The sequence below is a fragment of the Thamnophis elegans genome, chromosome 9 (genome assembly GCF_009769535.1).
Source record: "Thamnophis elegans isolate rThaEle1 chromosome 9, rThaEle1.pri, whole genome shotgun sequence".
In the NCBI taxonomy this organism is placed as follows: Eukaryota; Metazoa; Chordata; class Lepidosauria; order Squamata; family Colubridae; genus Thamnophis; species Thamnophis elegans.
The window spans coordinates 8,989,243-9,013,177 of NC_045549.1; the positions used below are offsets into that span (position 1 = coordinate 8,989,243).

General features: G+C 44.0%; 1 protein-coding gene across 2 annotated transcripts; it reads right to left on the reverse strand.

Annotated features, from left to right (window-relative positions):
• Positions 1 to 167: 167 nt before the first annotated feature.
• Positions 168 to 13,957, reverse strand: PAQR3 (progestin and adipoQ receptor family member 3). Of its 2 annotated transcripts, XM_032224268.1 has the most exons (8): positions 13,741 to 13,957; positions 10,904 to 11,172; positions 9,550 to 9,712; positions 8,762 to 8,917; positions 5,810 to 6,007; positions 4,328 to 4,418; positions 3,097 to 3,248; positions 168 to 254 (listed from the first exon to the last, which is right to left on the reverse strand). In XM_032224268.1, the coding sequence occupies exons 2-7, from the start codon at positions 11,086 to 11,088 to the stop codon at positions 3,121 to 3,123; spliced, it is 921 nt and encodes a 306-aa protein (XP_032080159.1). In that variant the 5' UTR covers positions 11,089 to 11,172; positions 13,741 to 13,957; the 3' UTR covers positions 168 to 254; positions 3,097 to 3,120. The 2 variants fall into 2 exon arrangements, with proteins under 2 accessions (XP_032080159.1, XP_032080160.1); XM_032224269.1 differs by lacking the exon at positions 13,741 to 13,957 and having other exon boundaries at positions 10,739 to 10,996.
• Between the last annotated feature and the right edge of the window lie 9,978 nt (positions 13,958 to 23,935).

A 23,935-nucleotide genomic window follows, 5' to 3' on the forward strand; every position in this document is an offset into this window, starting at 1 on the left:
ACGTCCTATTATAATTTATATAGGTCAGTAGTTCAAAGAAAAGTTGTTTATATATGACCGAGTTATTTGCAGTCCTTTCAATCTCCTTAAGAGGACAAATAAGTTACTCAAGCTGATGGAGATCAATGATCTCAGGAGTGCCTATTAACAGATTGTTCCTAAGAGAAAGAGGATCCAACGAGAACTTCAGGCTGTTGCTCCTGAAATCGGCATGAAATGCAAACATTTGGTGTCCAAACTTCGGCACAAGGATTCTGAAAAAGAACGACACAAAACACATTTTAAATTATGCAAGCAGAACCTAGCGAGGTGCTTCTGCTAAGAAAAGCTTTCCTAGTAGGGATAGGTTGCCGTCTCCAGGTTCTCAAAAAAGTTGGCTGTAAAGCATTGCTTTTCTCAAATTTATTTTACACCATCAATCTGTGCATATTGAAAATCGAAACCATTATAAAAATGAGCTCTGTTATCGGCTACAGAGTCCTTCAGGAAAGCAATAGCACTTAGACTTATATACCGCTTCACAGTGCTTTACAGGCCCCTCTAAGGGGTTTACAGAGTCAGCTTATTGCCCCCAACAATCTGGGTCCTCATTTTACCGTCCTCGGAGGGATGGAAGTCAACCTTGAGCTTGGTGTGATTTGAACTGTCAAATTGCAGGCAGCTGGCAATCAGCAGGAGTAGCCTGCAGTACTGCACTCTCGCCACTGCGCCACCTCGGCTCTTGCTGGCCTTCCCAGATAAAGTAGTTTCTGAAGGCCTCTGAAAGCGAAAAGGAGGCTGGGGGCGACACACGCAAGTGAGGTGAGTCAATGGATGACACCACACCCTGAAAATAAGACCTGATGCCTTTTTTGTTGGCAAAAAAACATAAAAGACCTGGTTTTATTTTCGGGGAAATACGAAATACATTACAGCTGTGCAATGATCATTTAGCTCACTTCATGATCTGAACCTCAATATCTTACTTTATTCCTGATTCACTAATTTTGGACATTCAGAGCTCAGGTTTCCCCTTATCTAAGTTGGGGAAACATAGACGAATACCTTTGATCGCCTTTGGTCATATAACTTGTTTAGAATATGAAAGAGAATCTTAAACACAAAGGGATGTAATATCCCCCCATTATCATCCTCCCTGGTTAAAAAATACAGAATTTCCTCCTTATATAGACAATATTTCAATACACTGCTGGCCACCTTTTCCTCTGCAGCGTCCCATCTGATTTACAGCAATTGCAAACCAACAAGATTAGGGCCACAATTTATGGAATCAATTTCAAATCTTTGGTCTGCTAGAAGAATGAGGTGTTTGAAAGGTTGGCCTGGGAGGAAGAATGGAACAATGCAGGTTCAACCCTGTCCTTAAACCAAGACACTCTGGTCACTTCAGTGGCTGAGGGACAGGTGGTGGAGAAAAACAGAAAGGAACTCTATACAGGTAGCTCTTGCCTTGCGACAGTTTGTTTAATGACTGCTCAAAGTTTGAATGGCAGTGGGGGAAAAAAATGACATGACAATTTTTCAGCCGGCCGTGCTTAGCAACTGACTCCTATTTAGGATGACTGTAGTGTCCTGGAGTCATGCGATCACTTTTTGCAACCTTCCGACAAGCAAAATCAATGGGGAAGCCAGGCTCACTTAAAAACTGTGTTGGTTACTTAACAAGTGTGGTGATTCGCTTAACAAGGTTGTAAAATGGGGCAAAATTCACTTAACAAGTGTTTCACTTAGCAACAGAAATTTTGGGCTCAGCTCTAGTTGTTAAGTCAAGGATTACCTGTATTCACTACCTGGAGTTCCTGAAGAATAGACAGGATATAACCTAATGAATAAAAACTTACAAACGGACTGTAAGAGTAAAAGGTATCATAAAAGTTTTTCTTCCATGTTTATAGCCTGCCTTTTCTTAAAAGATTCAAACCTTCTCCCCTGCTTTTATCCTCCCGATCATCCTGGGAAATAGGCTGGCCTAAAGCATAATGAATAGCCTAAACCAGGGGAGTCCGACATTGGCAATTTTAACATAGAAAACAACATAGATTTCTTTATTGGCCAAGTGTGATTGGACACACAAGGAATTTGTCTTTGGTGCATAAAAGATACATTTGTCACGAATCATAAAGTGCAACACTTAATGATAGTCATAGGGTACAAATAAGCAATCAAATCAAATCATACTAGGAAAGAATCAATATAAATCGTAAGGGATAAGACTTGTGGACTTCAACTCCCAGAATTCCCCAGCCAGCCATGCTGGGAGTTGGAAGTCCAGAAGTTTTAAAGTTGCCAAGGTTGGACATTCCTAAACTTAAACTCTCCTAGTGAACTCCTGTAATCCTGTGGGAAAGCAGAACCTGGGTCTCCCTAGCCCCACCACTACACTGGATCTCCTGATCACAGTTTCAGGGCCAGGAAAAAGAAAAACCAATCTGAAACGAAGGAGAGACATTGCCAGTCAGCAATCATAACACAGACTTGGAATAATTTGCAAAATGTCGAAGGACAAGAGGAGAAATGGGCTGACGATGGAAACAAGTAATTTGATAGATCTGGGATTCACTGTAAAGGGAAATTCCAGGCTAGGAATTAAGCAGTTGGTCTGCAAGACCATAAGAAAGACTGAGCACCAAAAAATGAGGCCCATGAAATATGGTGTTGGAGAAGACTCCTGTGAGTCCCTTGGACTGCAAGGCGATCAAACCGGTCAGTCCTAGAGGAAATCAAGCCTGACTGCTCTTTAGAAGGCCAGATCCTGAAGAGGAAACTCAAGTACTTTGGCCACCTAATGAGAAGGAAGGACTCACTGGAGAAGAGCCTAATGCTGGAAACGATGGAGGGCAAAAGAAGAAGGGGATGACAGAGAAGGAGGTGGCTGGATGGAGTCACCAAAGCAGTCAGCGTGAGCTTCAATGGACTACGGAGGATGGTAGAGGACAGGAAGGCCTGGAGGAACGTTGTCCATGGGGTCGCGATGGGTCGGACACGACTTCACAACCAACAACTCTTAAGAGATCACATTCACTGCAGTGGTGGGATTCCCCACCCTAGAACAGGGTCGAACAGAGCTTCAGTTCTCCGATATTGAGAGCACTTTACCTTGATGCACTTTGGTGCATGACTCTAATCCAGGCAAGGCTTGCTGTGTCTGTACTGCATGATGTACATGGTTGATTGGTGCCACCAATATAACATCACCACAGCAAGAATGTGCCAGAATTGGTGGCTGGAACCGAGGTAGTTTAGCTGTCCTGTGGAAGAAGAGAAAACCAATTTAATCAGAAGGGAGTAAAGGAAGGTGCTTTCTTGTTCATCCAGATGAAGATGAGGTACACAGGCAAAGCCATTCAAATATATTTGTTCTCTGGCTGATCTAGGAATGAAGGATTTTTACGGCCTAGAATTTTTTTGGGTCAGGAAAGGGCCATCTCACTTATGCTTGGCTCTTGAGTTTCCAGGTATGTCTGGCTGGCTACTGCTAACTATCAATTTGATGTTGAGGCAGACCCGTGGTGGCGCACTGGTTAGAGTGCAGTACTGCAGGTTACTTCTGTTGACTGCTTCCAATCTGGCAGTTCGAATCTCACCAGGCTCAAGGTTGACTCAGCTTTCCATCCTTCCGAGGTGGGTAAAATGAGGACCCAGATTGTTGGGGGCCATAGGCTGACTCTGTAAACCACTTAGAGAGGGCTGTAAAGCACTGTAAAGCAGTATATGTCTAAGTACTATTGATCTTCCTTCCTTCCTTCCTTCCTTCCTTCCTTCCTTCCTTCCTTCCTTCCTTCCTTCCTTCCTTCCTCTCTTAATTCCCTTTCTCCCTCTCCCTCCTGGTGCCACAGTGGTTAGAATGCAGTATTGCAGTTTACGTCTGCCTACTACCAGCAGTTCGATCCTGACTGGCTCAAGATTGACTCAGCTTTCCATCCTTCCGAGGTGGGTAAAATGAGGACCCAGATTGTTGGGGGCCATGGGCTGACTCTGTACACCACTTAGAGAGGGCTGTAAAAAGCACTGTGAAGCAGTATATAAGTCTAACAGCTATTGCTATTTAAAAAATAGTGTACAGCAATGTTGATACTATTCTTCAAGTTATAGTAACGCATAGTGTGTTAAGATGCACATCATGCTAAATATTCTCATAACACTGAATAACGCTCTGCAGATTTAAAGACAACATCTGCCTTAAGCACAATACTTAATAATTTAGGTGCCAAACCGGGGAGTTTTCTATATTTCCTCCAATATTTACTCTAAAACCTGATCACAACAGTAGCCAAAACAACAGTGTGCGTCTTTTATCTAGCTAGCAAACGATCAGGAATATCTTTACCTGGAAAATACCTTTCTGGAACTTTAGAAATATAGAAGAGAAATGCTGTGACGGCTATTAAGTACATCACAATCACCCGGGGAGCGAATTCCTGAGAAAAGAGAATAAAACATTAACTGTAGTCACTGAAAGCATCCAAGTTTCAGATCTCTGACAGATGAGAAAGAAGATGGTAACCCTTTTCAACAGATTTCAATTATTATATATTTTAAAAAAGCTGGATGACTTGCAAAATCTACCCAGTTCATTTTCCCATGTTTTATGCATTTCATTCAAAACAAAGAATTAAATATGGGGTACTAACAGTGTGGATTACTGAGCTTTCCCTAAACAAAAACAATTTTAAAAGAAAAAAAAGCACCTGGCTTTTCAAGAAATGGCAACCAATGCATTCACTCACAACTTTGTAAAGCGAATATTCCCATGTTTCCAGGTATCCTAATTTCAATACAAAGCAAAAAAAAAAGCGAGGCTGTAAAAATGGAAAGCAAGTTTAAATACCGAATGTCCTCATGCTTGACGTTTTAACTGGTAATAACCAAAAGAAATCGGGTACCCTAAAAATGCCCTTGTGCCCAACTCAACTGATAAATAGCATCAGTGTGGTTATGAAAACAAATTATGTTCTTCCCACAGGCTGTTTTTAAAAAAATAATTTTAACATTTTGTATATTTATGTTTTGATGACTTTAGTAGATATACTCTGGGGTGGGAGGTTAGCATTTTTAAATTTGTAAGCTCCCAGAACCATGTGAGATGGACAACCATAAAATAAACAAGCAAACAAAATGCAGTTTCTTGGGTTTTGAAAGTATCCTCTCTCTGTGGTTTTCCAAGAGTTTCCCCCCACAATTTCCAAGTTTAGCTAAATCCCAAATGGTCCTGTATCCAAGTACTAACCGAGGCCAACCCTGTAAAGTCTCCAAGGTTAATCGTGGCTGGCTATGTGCTAAGCACTGCCCCCCACCAATAATAATGGGAAACGGGCCTCCATAAGGTCCATAGAACCATCTGTCAGCGTTCCAAGTATCATGCAGAATTAAATCAGAGTCCAAGGCAAAATGATCCTTAAAGTTCCAATTTAATAAATCAGACATCTTGGTACATCTGTGGAATCTCAATTCTGGAAGTTACCTAGGATCCCCACCCAGTTGAAAGTTCATGATCTTGTCCCCACACCCACAAATCCATCACATGGTCCAATCTTCTTCTTCCACACTGGCGTCTCCATCTGGCTGGTTCCGGTCAGGGGCAGAGGTGCGGAGACAAAGAATAACCTTGAGCTTCTAGAAAGGATTTTTTTGTTTTGAAAACAACACATTCCACCCCTTGCTATTCCCCCCCCCCCTTAATGAAAAGACATATTAAAGATAAAGCTAGAAGAGAGAATGTGGCAGGCCAAAGATTCTTAAAGGAACCGCTGCAGGCCTGACACCATCTTTGGAGCAAATGTAGCGGAGCAGGTAACTGTTCTAGATTTACCTGTACAATAGATGCTGTGATGCCTCCATTAAGCCAAATCCAGTGGATGGTGGGAATAATTCCGTAGCCTGACACAGAGCAGAAGATGGCCAAGCGGAGTCGATGCCATTGCTGAGTGAGGTAATTGGGGTGAATCTGAGCGAAGAATACTGCCAAGATCATAGCAAGCACCGTGATCAAGTATACTTGACGCCAGTACTAGAAGGGGGGAGGGGGAGGGAGGGAAGAGAAAAGGGAGGAGAACTTTATGTGAAGAAACCTGGGTACTCGCATGGCAATTCCAGCCAATGCTGGAATGTCTATTTTAAGCTGCTTTTCCAAAACACAGGGAACAACTATATAAATGAGGGTGGTGCTATTTGCATTTCCAAATATTGACAGAATAATTTTAACAGGAAAATAGAATTACAGAGTTGGAAGGGATCTTGTAGGTCATCTAATCCACCCCTCACCCCCCTGCCTAAGCAGGAAACCCTACACCATTTCTGACAAATGGCAGTCCAGGTTCTTCTTGGAAGCCTCCAGTGATGAAGCTCCCACAGCTTCTGAAGGCAACTTCTGTTCCCTTGGTTGATTGTTCTCTCTCTCTCTCCTTATTTCCACGTTGAATCTCTCCATGATCAGCTTCCATCCATTATTCCTTGTCCAGCCTTCAGGTGCTTTGGAAAATAGCTTGACCCTCCCCTCCTCCTCCGTGGAACCCCTCAACTATTGGAAGACTGCTATCATGACTTCCCCTGGTCCTTCTCTTCACTAGATTAGCCATGCCCAGTTCCTGCAACCGTTCTTCATGTTTTAGCCTCCAGTCCCGTAATCACCTTGGTTGCTCTTCTCTGCAATTTTAACACGTATTATTCCTGTTTTGATTATTCAACTGTAAGCTAGCCCATTTGGGATGCTGCCGTGTTTGTTGAAGTAGCTTTCTTAGAATCTGCACTAGCTGTATACATTCCAGTCCTTGCTGCTAAGACTGGCTGACTTTCATATTTTGATTATCTGAAAAGATGGAGTTGGGGTCCATGGATGGAGCCAAGGTGGCGCAGTGGTTAAATGCAGCACTGCAGGCTACTTCAGCTGACTGCAGGTCGGCTGTTCAAATCTCACTGGATCAGGGTTGACTCAGCCTTCCATCCTTCCGAGGTGGGTAAAATGAGGACCCGGATTGTTGTTGGGGGCAATATGCTGACTCTGTAAACCGCTTAGAGAGGGCTGAAAGCCCTATGAAGCGGTATATAAGTCTAACTGCTATTGCTATTGCTATTGCTATATGGGCACTAATGGGCCACCGTCCCTTTCCCTGCTCTTAACTTTGGATATTTTTCTGAATATTTGAAGTTTCTATGGAATGGCAATTCAAATCAGGTGTGGTGTGGTTGCCAATCAGAAGAAGCATGTACAGGTAGTCCTTGACATACAACAGTTTGCTTAGTGGCCATTAGAATGGCACTGAAAAAAAGTGACTAATGACCATTTCCCCACACTAACGACCCCATGGTCAAGTGATCAAAATTCAAATGCTTGGCAACTGACTCATGTATCGCGACTGCAATGACCAGGGGTCATGTGACCACCTTTTGCAGCTTTCCGAAGAGCAAAATCAATGCAAAATGGGGCAAAACTCACTTAACATCCGTCTCTCTCAGAAATGGAAACTTTGGGCTCAATTGAGGTCGTAAGTCAAGGATCTACCTGGACTGTTTTAAGTATCAAGGTATTTATATCAACTTTGCCTGATCTGGAATGTTGCAGATGGGATGGCCGTGCCATTCCCAAGCTTTTGAATGCATTTCTCAGCCAGAATTCTTAGGACTACTTGGAAAAAGCTACCTCAGACCACAGTGTTGAATATATGAAGGCTGGAATGGTTTGGGCCCACAGAGAGACAAAATTAGCAGACCCTCCGCGAATGGCTTCTTTCCCAGTTTATGCTCGCTCGCTTAGATCCAACATTCTCAATGGGGCTAATATTGACAATCCAAATGAAAGAGGCACCATTTTTGGAGAGCAGCATTATCCTCGGTTGTATTTGCTAAATTAGCGAGGCAAGCAAGGCCTTTAGGTATTCAAATAACAGGTTATTCATGGGCTCTGAGAAATTGTAATTAAATAATCAAGGTTTATTCAGGATTCGAGTCGGCTTAGATGGAATAGCAGATTGGATTTTGAATTGGTTTATTTTAAATAGATTATACTACAGATTGGAACTTTGAATAAATACACAATCAGATGTAGATACTTAATTACCGTATTTTTCAGAGTATAAGATGCTCCAGAGTCGTACTTTAGGTTTTGGGGAGGAAAATAAGAAAAAAAATTCTGCCACTGCCTACCAGCATCCATGGTATTTAGCTGACACATGGTAACAAGGTCAGCCAATGAATATGCATAGCAACAAAATCAGTGAATGTGGGCTATCTGGACTATGAAATTTGCTGTGTGAGCAAGGAGACAGGAAGGAGCCTGGCTTAGCTGAGAACTGAAAGTCAAACTGCTTGTGTTCTGCTTGTATTTACTGCTACCTTGGAAAACCTGCTTTTGGTAATGTATTGTATATTATTATTATTTTGAATCCTGCTGAATCAGTTACTTGTGTGTGCTTTCTGAATGTGATTACTGCTGCAAACTTTGACCAGCCAAGTCAGCTTCAGCACTTATTGCAGCCTGATTCAGCACAGCTGATTGGCGGGTGGATTGGACTGCTGGAATACCCTCCAGTCAGCTGTTCCAGGCTGCAGGGATTGCTACAGACATCGCTGCCTCCATGTCTCGCATTTTTGGACTCTGGAGGGGTGGGTGGGTGGGGCTACATTCGGAGTATAAGACGCACCCAAATTTTCACCCTCTTTTTTGGGGGGGAGGGAGCATCTTATACTCTGAAAAATACAGTATTTGGAAGACGACAACCCCAGCAGAATTTAAAGGATGCAACAGCTAGCATTGTGCCCAACTTACATTACTACAGTAAAATGCATAAAAAACTCCTGACACATAGCAGCCTAGGATCCCGATCGAAATTCCTGCATAATCCAATGCCATCCATCTTCGACTGGTCTTTTCTGAGCGATGACAGCAGAAGAGGTGATACCCAACCGAGCAAAGCATACAGACCTACAAAAACAAGGAAACAAATTCCCATTAAATTTTATGCAACTGATTTGTTTGTTTTGTTTAGATTTTAGCATGCAGCAGTCTAAGGGGCTTGTGCGTTTTCAGTTGAAACTATAACATGAGCACAGCAGAAACATCTGGCTTTGCTCTACTCAACCTGCTTACAATATGAAGAGAGATGGAGGTATTTACTTATTACACTACTACCTTCCAATATAAGGGGATCCTAGAAGAAGGCTAACAATAATTAGCAACAACTATAGGAAAATACTAATGGACTAAGCAGAAAAATTGAAAACGTCAAATTAGGATTTACACGATCCCCTAAAGTTCTATTACTATGTACTAGTTCTACTAATGACTAACATTCCTAATGAAATACAAATGCATTGAGACTAGGAAGGAAGGAAGGAAGAAGATCAACTGGAGATGCTACCTTGATTTCAGAATAAGATGATAATATTGTTCCATGCAATCTATAATTAAAGGACCGTAAATTATCACAACGTTTTGATTAAAATAAATGAGGCAAAAGCCTCGCCTTGGAAGAGAATGCAAGCTTTATTCTATCCCACGCCTTCTGACATACCCATCCCTTGCAAAGTTTGGTGGCCACAGGTAAAAGAACTTACCTGAAAGCAAAAAAGACAAATAGAACAAATAACAAAATCTTCTCTAGAAGCTTTCGCGGAAGGCAACACAGAAGTCATATCGTATATGCCCAAAGTGAAGAAGAGAAAGAAGCCCAGCAAATGACTCCAGATATTGATTGTCTCATTGGACAAAACGAAGAGACTGGGGGGGAAAAAAAGATAAAAACAATGACGTCTGACTAGTTTTAAATAATTTTGACTAACAGCAGCGTAAGTATGTGATCCAACTCAGCTAGTACTGTATTTTTTCCATGCCATCTGATCAGCATTCTGTCCTTTAGTCTGTCTATCAGAAAGGGGGCACTTTAGGCTGAACCTGAATTATATTCTCTGCATTTCCTCAGGAAGAATACAAAATCGAAATAAATTGATCACAAAATAGTTCTTGGTTCTGTATTCAGAGATTTTAGCTTTTCTCATTTGCAATATTTATATTGCCGCCATATGTGCATGAAAATGGTTCCCGTGACAATCCAGAACTTTGTTTTCTGTTAATTTTTTTTTTGCTTTGGACAATGCCTAGTTCCGTGATGACAAACCTATGGCACACATGCCACAGGTGGCATGCAGAGGCCACTCTGCGGGCACGCAAGCTGTTGCCCCAGCTCAGCTCCACCATGCATGTGCATGTGCCTCCCGCTAGCCAGCCTGTTTCTGGGACTATGCCACCCATGCATGGGGCACAGGCTTGGGGGGGGGGTCATGTGTGCATGTACAGTGGTCGCATGTGCATGCAAGGGGCGGGGGCACACAGGGGACTGTGCGCACATGCAGAGAGTTGCACACATATGCATGGAGGTGGGTCGTACGGGGGGTTCCACACATGCATCGCATTATGGGTGCATGCAAGCGCTTTCAGCATGCAGCAATGAAAAAGTTAGCCATCACTGGCCTAGATCTAATCAGGGATTCCAGTCTTAAAGCAATGGACAGCATGCAAATTAGTCTCACTGCTCGCAGATTATTAGGAGAGCCAATTACTTCTGCTGTTGTAGGGATATACTAGGCCTGAGAAATTGCAGGGTGGAGCTGGTCTATTCAGAGTCTAGAAAAAGGGACTGGCAAGAAGAGACTTGTGCCTCCAAAGTTTCAAAGGATAACCAGCAAGACAGAAGAGTTAAGATGTATTTCACACAGAGAAAAGAACATTTAAATCAAGTCAATGCACCTTGCTTCATTAGTCGCTTTGGTTATATTTTGCAGAGAGCGGGATATAAATATAAATAAACCAAGCAGTTTCAAAATAAACACATTTCACAGATTCTTATAGGCACTGCTTCAATCCAGGCTAGTTGATTAATTTCACTTTGAACCATTTCGCTCAACTCCAAACCTTTTTAAACACAGCCTAGAAGGCAGGTATGCTCTGTAGCCGTCAGTGATGTAAGGATTATCCTTAAGGAACACAGGAATCTGCTCATAGGTGTATAAACGAATTCCTCGAGGAACGAGAATAGGCCAATACTGATAACTTCCCAGCTCAATGTAATGAGAGCTCTTCAAAAGTTTCTGGTGCATTTTAGTAGTGTTTCAAGTCATCAACCAAGGCAAGAGTAAACATGTAGCAATACACAAGGTTTTGGACTTCTTGTTATAAGTTATCTGAAAAACACGAAGACAAAATGTTCAGAGATTTAACATCCAAGCTGTCCTCCCTCGTTCATTTGTCACAAAATGTTTTTCTATATAGAAAAAAAACAACAACTCACATTCTGAAAATGCAACAGCAGCAGCAAAAAACCAACAGCAGAAATTTTTAAGACTAATGACTAACCTGTTTCCCTGAAAATAAAGCGTCCCTGAATAATAAGCCCAATCGGGCTTTTGAGCGCATTCTCCTAAAATAAACCCTTCCACGAAAAGAAGCCCTCCCCTAAAATATTTAAATACATGCCCCATGCACCCCGAATGCACCTGCCATCCAATAATACAATAGCAGAGTTGGAAGGGATCTTGGAGGTCTTCTAGTCCAACCCCCTGCCAAGGCAGGAAACCCTATACCGTTCCAAACAAATGGCTATACAACATCTTCTTAAAGACTTCCAGTGTTGGGGAATTCACAACTTCTGGAGGCAACTTCTGTTCCACTGATTAATTGTTCTAACTGTCAGGAAATTTCCCCTGAGTTCTAAGCTGCTTCTCTCCTCGATTAGTTTCCACCCATTGCTTCTTGTTCTGCCCTCAGGTGCTTTGGAGAATAGCTTGACTCCCTCTTCTTTGTGGCAGCCCCTGAAATATTGGAAGACTGCTATCATGTCTCCCCTGGTCCTTTTCATTAAACTAGCCATGCCCAGTTTCTGCAACCGTTCTTCATGTTTTAGTCTCCAGTCCCCTGATGCTCTTTGTCGCTCTTCTCTGTAATCTTTCTAGAGTGTCCACATCTTTTCTACACCGTGGCGACCAAAACTGAATGTTGTATTCCAAGTGTGGCCTTACCAAGGCTTTATAAAGTGGTATTAACACTTCACGTGATCTTGATTCTATCCCTCTGTTGATGCAGCCTAGAACTGTGTTGGCTTTTTTGGCAGCTGCTGCACACGGCTGGCTCCTATTTAAATGGTTGTCCACTAGGACTCCAAGATCTCTCTCACAGTTACTACTATTGAGTGAGGTACCACCTATACTGTACCTGTGCATTCCATTTTTCTTGCCTAAATGTAGAACCGTACTCTTCACGGAATCCACACGGAACAGCCTCACGGAGGCTGCTACTGCAAACCCTGGCTACCATGCCCCTTCTCTTAGTGGCGGTCGCAAAAAGAGCAGCAGGTCCAGTGACGCTAGGGCTGGCAAGAATGTGCCAGAAACAGAGACAGAACATCTGGCACTCTCTGGACCCCCTGATCTACGGGCCACAGGCAGAGGTTAAGGGGCCTCCTGCACCTCAAAAATAATACCTCCCCGAAAATAAGGCCAAGCGCTTATTTCAGAGGTGAAAAGAAAACAGCACCCTGTCTTATTTTCGGGGAAACACGGTAACAATGTAGAGCAAGAATTATCTGGGTTGATAAAGACAGACCTGTTTAATATTCTTTCCTCTTAAAAAAAGCTTTCTCAGCAGTATTTTGACTAGAGAAAGAGGCCTAAAGGCAGACCGCCCAGAAACTGCTCCCTGTTATTACAACAATCTTAAAAGTTGTGCTCTGCATGCAAGGAATACAGGTAGTCCTCGACTTACAACAGACCATTTAGTGACCATCCAAAGTTGCAATGGCGCTGAAAAAAGTGACTTATCAGAGATTCCCCGCGGTTGCATGATCAAACTTCAGACACCTGGAAACTGGTGTGTATTTGTGATGGTTGCAGTGTCCTAAGGTCATGGGATCACCTTTTGCAGCCTGCTGACAAGCAAAGTCAATGGGGAAGCCAGATTCATTTTACAATTGTTATTACTAACTTTATAACTGTGATGATTCACATGTAACTACTGTGGCCAGTTCATACAATGGGGCAAAACTCACTTAACTGTTGCTTAGCAATAGAAATTTGGAGGTTGTGATATGAGGACTACTTGTATACAGAGGGACAGAGAGAGATGGGTAGTTTCTAAATCTGATTAAGAATAAGCCCTAATAATTTCTTCTTTTCCCTTGTTCCCATCTAGGCTGCTTTTCTCCATGATTATTGTTTCATGTTCCTTGTCATGTTGTTTTATAATCTATAAACTTTTTTTTCCCAGTAACTTAAATCATGCATATTATGAACAGTTGCCTGTCTGCTTAGATTTTAAAGTCCCATAAATAAGATCTTAGCCAGTTCATTTCCCAAAACCTTCCAAAAAATCCTTTTTCGATGTTTTTAATTAAAGTCCTGTGTGAAACCTTCCAGCTGCCTCTCTGGAGTCATCTGGATGATGGGCAGTATATAAATTTAATTATTAAAATGTATATATTATCTACACGTATACATTTAAGCATCATTATTAAAAGGTTTACGTTTAAATATCATTAAATATCATTGAACTTCCCTGAGGCTGGTGATTGGAGCTGTTTTCTACAAGGGGGGGGGGAGTCAGAGAGACAAAGGTAGGGGCCCTTTAACTCCATTTCATTTGAACTTTCCTGAGGCTGGTGATTGGAGCTGCTCGCCCAGAGAAAGCGAGCCCGGGGGCCACGGCCTCATCTTCCCCGGCCCTTCAAGCACCCCCGACAGGCGGAGAGCCTCGCTCACCCCGGTCGTTGCTGCTGCTGCCGCCGCCACCTGAGCAGCTGAAGCCGCCTCAGCCCTTCGAGCATCCTGGCGGCAAAAGAGGCTCCTTTCTGCCTTTCTCCTCCTCCTCTTCCTCCTCGCCCAGAAAAAAAAACAGCCACCTCCGCCTCCAACGCCCCTAAGCGGCCATTGCGTCGCTCCCTCACGCCGCCGGTCGCCTAGGCCCGCTCGGATGATGCCGGAGCCTCGCGACGGGTCGCGCAGTGTTGGCGTCACGGCGAGGGGGGAAAGAAAAAGCCGACAGCGCACCAATAGAAACGCTCCCCCCACACTCTCCTCCCCCATCTCCTTTGCGCGCCAACGGGGCACGTGCAGGGGGGCGTGTCCGAAGCGCACCACATCAACAGAGGAAAGCGCGGGGAGGGGGGAAAGTGGGCGGAGCATCCCGGGTGGTAGTTGAAGGGGATTGGCTGCGTGGGGAATTATCGCTGGAAGCGATTTTTAAATGATTTTTTTTTTCTATTCAAAAAAACCAAAACATTGGAATTGTAATTTAAGAGGATTGGAAGGAATTAAAGCCCACCCCTTTGCTGTGTAGGGGAATGAATGGGATGCAGGGATTCCGATTCAGACATGAACAGATAACAGATTAAGAGAGTTGGAAGGGACCTTGTAGGTCATCTAGTCCACCCCACCCCGCCCAAGCAGGAGACCCTACACCAGGGGTGCTCAAACTTGGCAACTTTAAGACTTGTGGACTTCAACTCCCGGAATTGTCCAGCGAGCATAGCAAGTCTACAAGTCTTAAAGTTGCCCCGGTTGGGGCACCCCTGGTGTAGGGTCTCCTGCTTGGGCGGGGTGGGGTGGACTAGATGACCTACAAGGTCCCTTCCACTCCCAGAATTCTCCAGCCAGCATAGCAAGTCTACAAGTCTTAAAGTCGCCAAGTTTGGGCACCCTACACCATTTCTGACAAATGGCAGTCCAGTCTCTTCTTGAAAGCTTCCAGTGATGAAGCTCCCATAACTTCTGAAGGCAACTTCTATTCCATTGGCTGATGGTTCTCACTGTCAGAACATTTCTCCTTATTTCTAGCTCGAATCTCTCCTTGTTCAGTTTCCATCCATTATTCCTTGCCTGGCCTTTGGATGCTTTGGAAAATAGCTTGACTCCCTCCTCTCTGTGGCAGCCCCTCCAATACTGGAACATTGCTATCATGTCTCCCCTGGTCCTTCTCTTCACTAGACTAACCATGCCCAGTTCCTGCAACCGTTCATCATATATTTTAGCCTCCAGTCCCCTCATCATCCTGGTTGCTCCTCTCTGCACTCTTTCTAGAGTCTCAAAGTCTTTTTTTATAGTGTGGTGACCAAAACTGGATACAGTACTCTAGGTGTGGTCTTACTAAGACTTTATAGAGTGGTATTAGTACCTCTCTTCATCTTGATTGTATCCCTCGGTTAATGCAGTTTAGCTCCCGAATAAATCTCTTGTTTGTGTTGATTAGCAAATATGACAATTTTTCATTGGAAGCAATGCAAAACTTTTAAATTTTCTCCCTGTCCTCCAGGGGGGAAATGTGGACTGTGAACTAAAAAGATGGAAATCCAGCTGCCAAGGGCCAGATGTTGTGGCGTTAGAAATTGCAATGAAATTATGCTGCCAGCTGTGCCGAGTAGCCCATCCAATTTTATATTCTGACATGGAGTATCATTTGAAGCCACTAGTCCTTTCGTTTCCAGTCTCATAATGGGAGCTTTCAGATATTTCTGGCAATCTACTGTGCAGATAAATCTAGATTCTTTGAACATGAAACTTAGAAAGTTTTTATTTTTTTTACATACTGTAGCTTGCTTGCTAATACCATTAAGAGCTGTGGTGGCACAGTGATTAGAATGTAGTCTTGCAGGTTAACTCTGCCAACAGCCATGAGTTCAATCCTGGCTGGCTCAAGGTTGACTCAGCCTTCCATCCTTCTGAGGTCAGTAAATTGCAGGACCCAGATTGTTGAGGAAATATGCTGACTGTGTAAACTGCTCATAAGTGCTATAAAGCAATAGCACTTAGACTTATATACACAGTGCTTTTACAGCCCTCTCTAAGCGGTTTACAGAGTCAGCCTCTTGCCCCCAACAATCTGGGTCCTCATTTTACCCACCTTGGAAGGATGGAAGGCTGAGTCAACTTTGAGCCTGGCGAGATTTGAACTGCCAAATTGCAGGCAGCCGGCAGTCAGCAGAAGTAGCCTGCAGTACTGCACTCTCACCACTGCGCCACCATGGCTCTAAAGCACTATAGAGCGATATATGTCTAAATGAATCTGGCTGCCCCATAGACTTGGTTTCTCAGAGGGTCAAAAAATGTGATCACACGACCCCAGGACACAGTAACTGTCATAAATTTGAGCCAGTTTGCCAAGTGGCTGAATTTTGATCACATAACTATGGGGATGCCGCAACGGTCGTAAGGGTGAAAAACGGACATAAGTCACTTTTTCCAGTTCTATTCGGTCGCTAGGCGAACAGTTGTAAGTCAAAGACTAGCTGTACTTCAGAGAAGTGTGGACTTTACTTCCAGATAGAATCTTTCTCCAAATCAAAAGTGTGATTCACGTGTTCGGCTGATTGGACTGATCACTGAGATCAGCAGGAGTTTAGTAGTCAAAACTGATCTGATGTGATTCTTAGTGGATCTAGTTGCCTGAGAAATCCTACCTTTCCATCTGCCACCAGATGTCACTCCACCACTGTTGTTTCCCCCACGACACACACACACAAATTGTCTTCCATCCTGTTCTGTTTTTATAAGAAGCCCTGGGCTCTACAGCCTTTTGGTGAAGGAAGCATTTGTGGTTTTAAAACTCATCCATTGATAACAGGAACATTTCTGTCTCACCACAGTTTCAGTTCCCCAATTCTACAAGGGCATTTGGAAGAGGCTGTGTTGAAGGGATTGTTAGAGTTATCTCACACATTCATTCTGCATGTTCCGTTCCTTCCTTCCTTCCTTCCTTCCTTCCTTCCTTCCTTCCTTCCTTCCTTCCTTCCTTCCTTCCTTCCTTCCCGCTTCCCTTCCCTGTTGTGTGAGAGTGACTAACCCAGTGTTTCTCAACCTTGGCAACTTTAAGTCCTGTGAACTTCAACACCCAGAATCCCCCAGCCAGCACAGCTGGCTGGGGAATTCTGGAAATTGAAGTCCACAGGACTTAAAGTCGCCAAGGTTGAGAAACACTGGACTAACCAAAAGTCATGTAATGAGACTGCAGGTGTCATACCTGCCCCAGTCTGATCCCATAGGGAAGTAAAACTCTCGACTCCATTTGAAATGAAAAGGCACTTTTAATATGAGATGCTGATTGCAGTAGAGCAGGGCTGCCAAATTCCTGGCCTGCAGGCTGGATGGATCATGTGCTGGCCATGCCCACACCCAGTTTTGTGAAGGGGGGGGGGAGTCCTGATATGTCACATGACATCCCCGTGACAACCTGAGTTTGATACCTGTTGAAAGAAATGTCCTTCTGGGTTCGGCTCCAAGTGGGGAAGAAGACACTGGAGACATGGAGGCTGCTTGGAAAGATGGTTTATTGTTGGACAGGGCCACATGGCTTGAGGTCCTGAACAGAAAAGGTGATCACATGCTTCAATGTTGGTGGAGAAGAAGAGAAGCGCTGAGGGAGGGGCTTGCTAGGCTTTTTATACCCCGTTTAGTCCCACCTCTCTGTTTCCTGTTCCTGTTTAAGAAATGTATTCTGATTGGTTGTCAGACTCCCATGGTGCCATGCAGGGGGCTACTCTCTAGGCTGTTTTGAATCCAGGTATGAGTTCTCAGATGCCATGTGGAGAGTTGAGTAAAAGGCCAATTATTATCATGCCTTTCTGTAGCTGCTACTGAAGTCTTTATTATGTAAAGTGGGCTAGCCTGGCTAGTCTTAATGGGCCTATTGACAAAGTGGGGGTGGACAGGAAGCTGCAGGCAACTATTCTGTCTTTTAAAACATGCTTCTTTTCACATCCAGAGAAACATTCTGCCTTTTCAATATTTCCTAGGATATTTCATTTTTTCTGGGAGAGGGCTGGATGATAACTTCCCACATACCTTTGCAGTAGAGTCAAGCAAAATCTAAAATTCCCATGCGCCAATACAGAACTAAACCCTGGTTTCCCCTGGACCTCCCTCTGTGGTCTGTTCAATGTAGCCAATCCAGCACTGCCGTAATGTTATGAGAAACTCTGAGGTGTTTGGGCTGGTGAAATTCCACCTCACAGGATTGTTTTATGTGGGAAAAATAGGAAGAGGAAGGACTATTGTGTGTGTTTGTACCTTGAGTTATTATTAAGACATATCTACATATATAAAAGGCAAGTACCACTCACTCATCATGAAATCTCCAGAACTGTAAAACCTACAAACTTGAAATTTGACAAGTATGTTCCTCTTGGCTTCTAAGTGCTAGCTAAGAAAGGATTTTTCAAAATGACCATCAGATCATTAGTATTTTTTATACAAAAACGAACATGCTCTCATGCTAAGGAGTTCTACTCCCCCTCCCCACCTGAAAAGAACTCTGTTCCAACTGCCAGTTGCCTCACATTCCATTACCTCAGTTCAAACTGGCAGACTTTCCACTCCTTCACTCAGGAGTGGTCTGGGGCTCCTTTCAATACGAAACGTCGGTACCTCACCAAAATGTCTACGCCTTCCACCTATGGAACTCTTTCCGGACTCAAAGCGGCAGCAGTGATATTCCCTTGTGTTTCAATCTTGACCATCACTGAGCCAACGGATTATGAACTGAATTTCTCCTGCATATCCAGGTACTAATGTGTGTGTGTGTGTGTGTGTGTGTGTGTGTGTGTGTATCTTCAATCCCTCCTCTCTATTCACATAGCAGATTGAAGTTTTCACCCCAGGTGTCATAATCAGGAAAGTTGCTACAGAATGACTGAAATTTTGCTTTCAAGCATCAGGAATATGTCAGTATGCTACACATTCCTCCTACTTGATAGGATGCAAAAATAGAATTTTAGTTTGCAGGACAAAGTTTCAAGCAGAAATAGCAGTCATCCAATATTTGAGAAGCTGCCACAAGGAAAAGGGGATTAATCTATTCTCCAAAGCACCCGAAGGCAGGACAAGAAGCAATGGATGGAAACATATCAAGGATCGATCCAACCTAGAATTAAGGAGATATTTCCTGACAGTGAGAACAGTTAACCACTGGAACAGCACGCCTCCAGTGGTTGGAGGCAAAACCATCATTGGAGGTTTTAAAGAAGAGATTGGTCAGATATTTGTTCAGGATAATATAGGGTCCTCTGCTTGAGCAGCGGGGTGGACTAGAAGACCTCCAAGGTCCCTTCTAACACTGTTATTCTGTATTCCGTACATCCTAGTCTGTAAAGAATAGTGTCAGAAATGTTAGGCTCAAATGTAGACTTTGGATGTTAAATGCTGTGTCAATCAAACCTTCCTTCCTTCCTTCCTCCCTCCCTCCCTCCCTCCCTCCCTCTGACAGCATTTGAGATATCCCGCATACAATCTCTGAGAATTATTTCAGAACTTGTCAAAGCTGTCTTTAGGAATATGGAAAGCACAACGTCATGATGTCAATCTATAATATACCAAATTGGAAGGTAACGGAAGAGAATGATTATTTTTAATCTAATCTCTGCTGGGGAGACCATATCTCTCATACGTATACACGGTTGGCTCCTTTTCTGAGAAATACAGAACATTTCCACAACCGTTGTGTTAGCTCTCTGCAAATCAACGTTTTGGCACAAACGCTTCTTAAACGTATAAATGAAAGCATGTGAAATACGCCCTCTGGACATGCCCTAGTGGTACTGCAACCTCTAGGCCCATCATGGCGAACCTATGGCTCGTGTGCCAGAGGTGGCATGCACAGCCCTTTCTATGGGCACATGCGCCATCGCCAGCTGCTCTTCTAGTTTCCAGTGTGCACATGGGCATCAGTTAGCTGGTTTTCGCGGGTGTTTTTCGGGCCATCTTCAGGCTGTTTTCCAGGCCATTTTCGGCTCAGAAAATGACCCGAAAAGGCCTGAAAACAGCCAAAAAACCAGTGCTGGGCAGCTGGTCCTTGGGTTTACGACACTCTGGCACATGCGCATGCATGCGCATTCAGGTTTGGGCACTCAGTGCCGAAAGGGTTCGCCATCGCTGCTCTAGGCAGTGGTGGGATGCAACCGGTACATGCATCATTCAAAAAAAACAACCTGCCCGGAAACACAAAAATATTGGACCAAAATTTGGAAATGGGTGCAAGAAATTACAGGAGGACAGATAAAATACAAACCCAAAATCTTTCTACTGGGAATAATCAAAGGAAAATATACAAAGAAAATTAAGTACATATTAACACATCTGCTAACTACAGCTAGAATAGCATTTGCCCAATGCTGGAAACAAAATAATACCCCCCTCGGACGAATTAGTGATTAAAAAAACTTTGGATTGTGCAGAGATGGACAAATTAACACTGAAATTAAAAGATAAAGAAGAGTCGGAATATTATGAAATTTGGAACAATTGGTACAAACGGCTGCAAAACAAGAATAAAATTAATTAAGCCCAAAAACAATATATATATAAATATATATATAGAACTGTGTATAAAGATGTGTAAATATAGAAGCGAAATATTATATACATGTACAGGTATGATGACATAACAATGTTGATGTAATGACTGTAAGGTGTTGTAGAAGGGAAAAAAATAATTTAAAAAATCTGCCAAAAAACAACCTTTTAAAGCTTCAAAACTTACCTTCTATGTCAGCGCCTGTGAGTAAATCCACTGTGCTGTGCGAATCAGCTGAGCTAAAGAAATAGAGGAAAAATAGGACCGAAAAGCGCAGGGAGGGGTGGGTGGGTGGGTGGGTGGGGCCAAATGCTCACTGGAACTACCAGTTTGGCTGAACTGGTCCAAACTGGCTGAATCCTACCTCTGCCTCTAGGGCTGAATCCTGGCAAGCCCTGTGTGCAACTAACCCATTTTTTTTTTATTTCCATATCGTGTTGTTCTTTCTTTTTTCCCCCCCTTTATCTTTTTTAAAAAAAGTAGGGCGACTATCTTACATCAAGAGCAGCTGGAATGACAGTTATAACCTCTAATGATGGGGAGAAAATTGTGTTATAAAACTCTCAGCTGGAGAGCTACATGGCTCAAGGCAATCCCCCTTCTTCCTTTCCTTTCCTTTAAAAAAAGGCAATGTTAGAGTAACAGGAGAATAGATGTTTATTAAACATTCTGCCCATTAAAAATATATTACTCTTCATTGGTCATTCCATGTGAAGTGATGCCAGGCTGTTTATCACAATTCTCCACCTGGGATGGGGTGTGTGTAAAAAACCTGGCAAGGACGCTTGACAAGCCCACAGCCTCATCATCCAGCAGGCCATCAAACAATAAATACATTTCAACCGGCAGAAATTAAAATCAGCCAGGTCCCCTGGCCAGGGGTGGGAACTCGGGCATAACATGGTTGGGGAGGAGCTGTCTGCTGCCATCGCTCAGCGGGCATTCTCTGCTGCCCGTCGAGCCTGGCCAGGAAGCCGATGGAAGCCCCCCAAAAGTCATCATTCCGTCTCGTGTCTGAATTTGTGTGGAGGAGTCATAACGAGGCCGTTCTTTCAAGAGACGGGAGAAGGAGGGAAATGGAAAGGAAACCTGATCAATTATTCCGGCGCCGTTTCCTACCCGGCAGCATTCGGCAAGCCTCCTTCAACCAGATGCCCTCCAGATGGGTTAGCTACGGTGGAGTGGGTTTATGGGTTTGGTAGCCCCTTACGTGCACGGAGGGTACCAGCTTGGGAAGGGTGTGGTACGGGGCTTCGATCAGCCTCCCCTAATGCTGTCTAAGAACTCAGATGGCAGCAGTGATGCTCGTCAAGGGGATGCCACGTTTGGAGGTATGGAGACGAGGGAGAAGTGAGGCCTGCAAGAGGGACAGGAGAGGCATCACCAGTCGAGAGGACACACGATGACCACAAGGTGCATTGAAACGAGCAGGTGCTAATTAACCTTTATAATGCCGATTTAGGAATAACGCCTGTGATTTAAATAGAGATACGCTGTCAGCAGAATGGAGCGGAGAGTGTGACCATCTGGGCCTCTGCTCATTTCCCAGATACCACGGTTTAGCAGTGGGCCACTTCAAGAGCACTTCCTTAATGTCCTCTTGTCTTGGAGGTTATCATTCTGCATCAGTGGTGGAATACAATATTTTTGACTACCGGTTCTGTGGGTGTGGCTTGGTTGGCGTGGCAGGGGAAGGATATTGCAAAATCTCCATTCCCATCCTACTCCAGGGGAAGGATACTGCAAAAATCTCCATTCCCTCCCCACTCCTGGGTGGAAGGATACTGCAAAATCTCCATTCCCATCCTAGTCCAGGGGAAGGATACTGCAAAATCTCCATTCCCTCCCCACTCCTGGGTGGAAGGATACTGCAAAATCCCCATTTCCATCTCACTCCAGGGAAAGGATACTGCAAAATCTCCATTCCCATCCTACTCCAGGGGAAGGATACTGCAAAATCTCCATTCCCTCCCCACTCCTGGGTGGAAGGATACTGCAAAATCTCCATTCCCATCCTACTCCAGGGAAAGGATACTGCAAAATCTCCATCCCCTCCCCATTTCTGGGGGGAAGGATACTGCAAAATCCCCATTTCCACCTCACTCCAGGGAAAGGATATTCCAAAATCTCCATTCCCATACTACTCCTGGGGGGAAGGATATTGCAAAATCCCCATTTCCACCTCATTCCAGGGGAAGGATACTGCAAAATCTGGATTCCCTGCCCACTTCCAGGGGGGAAGGACACTGCAAAATCTCAATTTCCATCTCACTCCTGGGGGGAAGGATACTGCAGAATCTCCATTCCCTCCCCACCCCACTAACCTGCTTTCCAGCTCCGTTCTCCTCTGCAGAGCAACAAAAGAAGACCCAGCCAATCAGCTGGGACTCCAATCAGCTGAGACTCAGGAGGCAGGGAATAGATGTGGGCGGGGCCAGTCAGAGGTGGTATTTGCCAGTTCTCCGAACTACTCAAAAGTTCCGCTATCGGTTCTTCAGAACTGGTCAGAACAATGAAAGCAGGGGGGGTCGTGCATGCATGCGCTCAAGGGGAGGTTGTCACACGATAGAATTATGGGTGCGCAGCAGAGGTGGGTTCCTACCAGTTCGCACCTATTCAGTAGAACCAGTTCGTGAAATCTACCGAACCGGTTAGAAGAGGTTCCACCAGTGGACCCGGAAAGCAGGCCACACCTACAGAAGAGGCCCCAAAATCTTTTGAAACCCACCCCTGGTCCTTGGAGATGATTATTCTACACTATCATGTTCATATTTATAAAACTCAGTGCCTCTGTGAAAGGTGAGGATGACTACTGCGTTTGTGGTGCAATCAGAACATTGCGTGTGTTGAAGTTGTTTTAACGCAAACCAAAGATGCCTTTTAAAAAACAAGTTTACATCCTATTCTTATGCATGCCAGTGCTGTGTGTGAGGTAATTTAAGGTGGTTCTGACAAGTGTCGTCGGCATCTTCATATCCGGTCACATGGGCGGCAAGCCACTCCCATCCGGTCACATGGGCGGCAAGCCACTCCCACAAAGGAGGCCACACCCACAGAGTAGGTTCGAACAATTTTTGAAACCCACCACTGAAAAGGGCTCACAAAATTGCATCACCCTCCAGCATCACCAAACTTGATTCAGACAAACACGGCCCCACATATCCCCATGGGAATCTGACTACAGCCAATAGAATACATTTCCTGCACAGAAGATGCATTGAAGCTAGTATAGCGGGAAAGTTCGATAGATGGATAAAAATGCCAAGTGCAGTCTAAACATCTGGATCCCAACTGTGTGAGCAACCATAATCACAATAAGCAGCTCTTCCACTCCAGTTATGGAAGAGGAGAAGGCAATAAGAGGAGAAGAAGGTTGGTGGACTTCATGAGATCCCTGTTAGTGCTCAGTGAGCCAGTAAACTCAAAAGTAGATTTCATCTTTTCTATCTTACAATCTGTCCTGCACAGATTTCCCTCCATATAATTTTCTGTAATGTATAAACAGAGATTCCCCCCCCCCCCCAGATAAAATCTAGCAATCTGTTTTATCTCCTCTGACAAAAATTCGCAATAAAGAAAGAAGGCGTATTCTGGATAACCAAGAAAGCCTAAAGA

Coding starts and splice junctions, on each gene's coding strand:
- PAQR3 (XM_032224268.1), bottom strand. CDS start 11,088: ATGCACCAGAAACTTTTGAAGAGCTCTCATTACATTGAGCTGGGAAGT. Junction 9,713..10,903: donor TCTAGGCTGTGTTTAAAAAG/GTTTGGAGTTGA, acceptor TTTCCCCCCCAG/TCTCTTCGTTTTGTCCAATG. Junction 8,918..9,549: donor TTTGTCTTTTTTGCTTTCAG/GTAAGTTCTTTT, acceptor TTGTTTTTGTAG/GTCTGTATGCTTTGCTCGGT.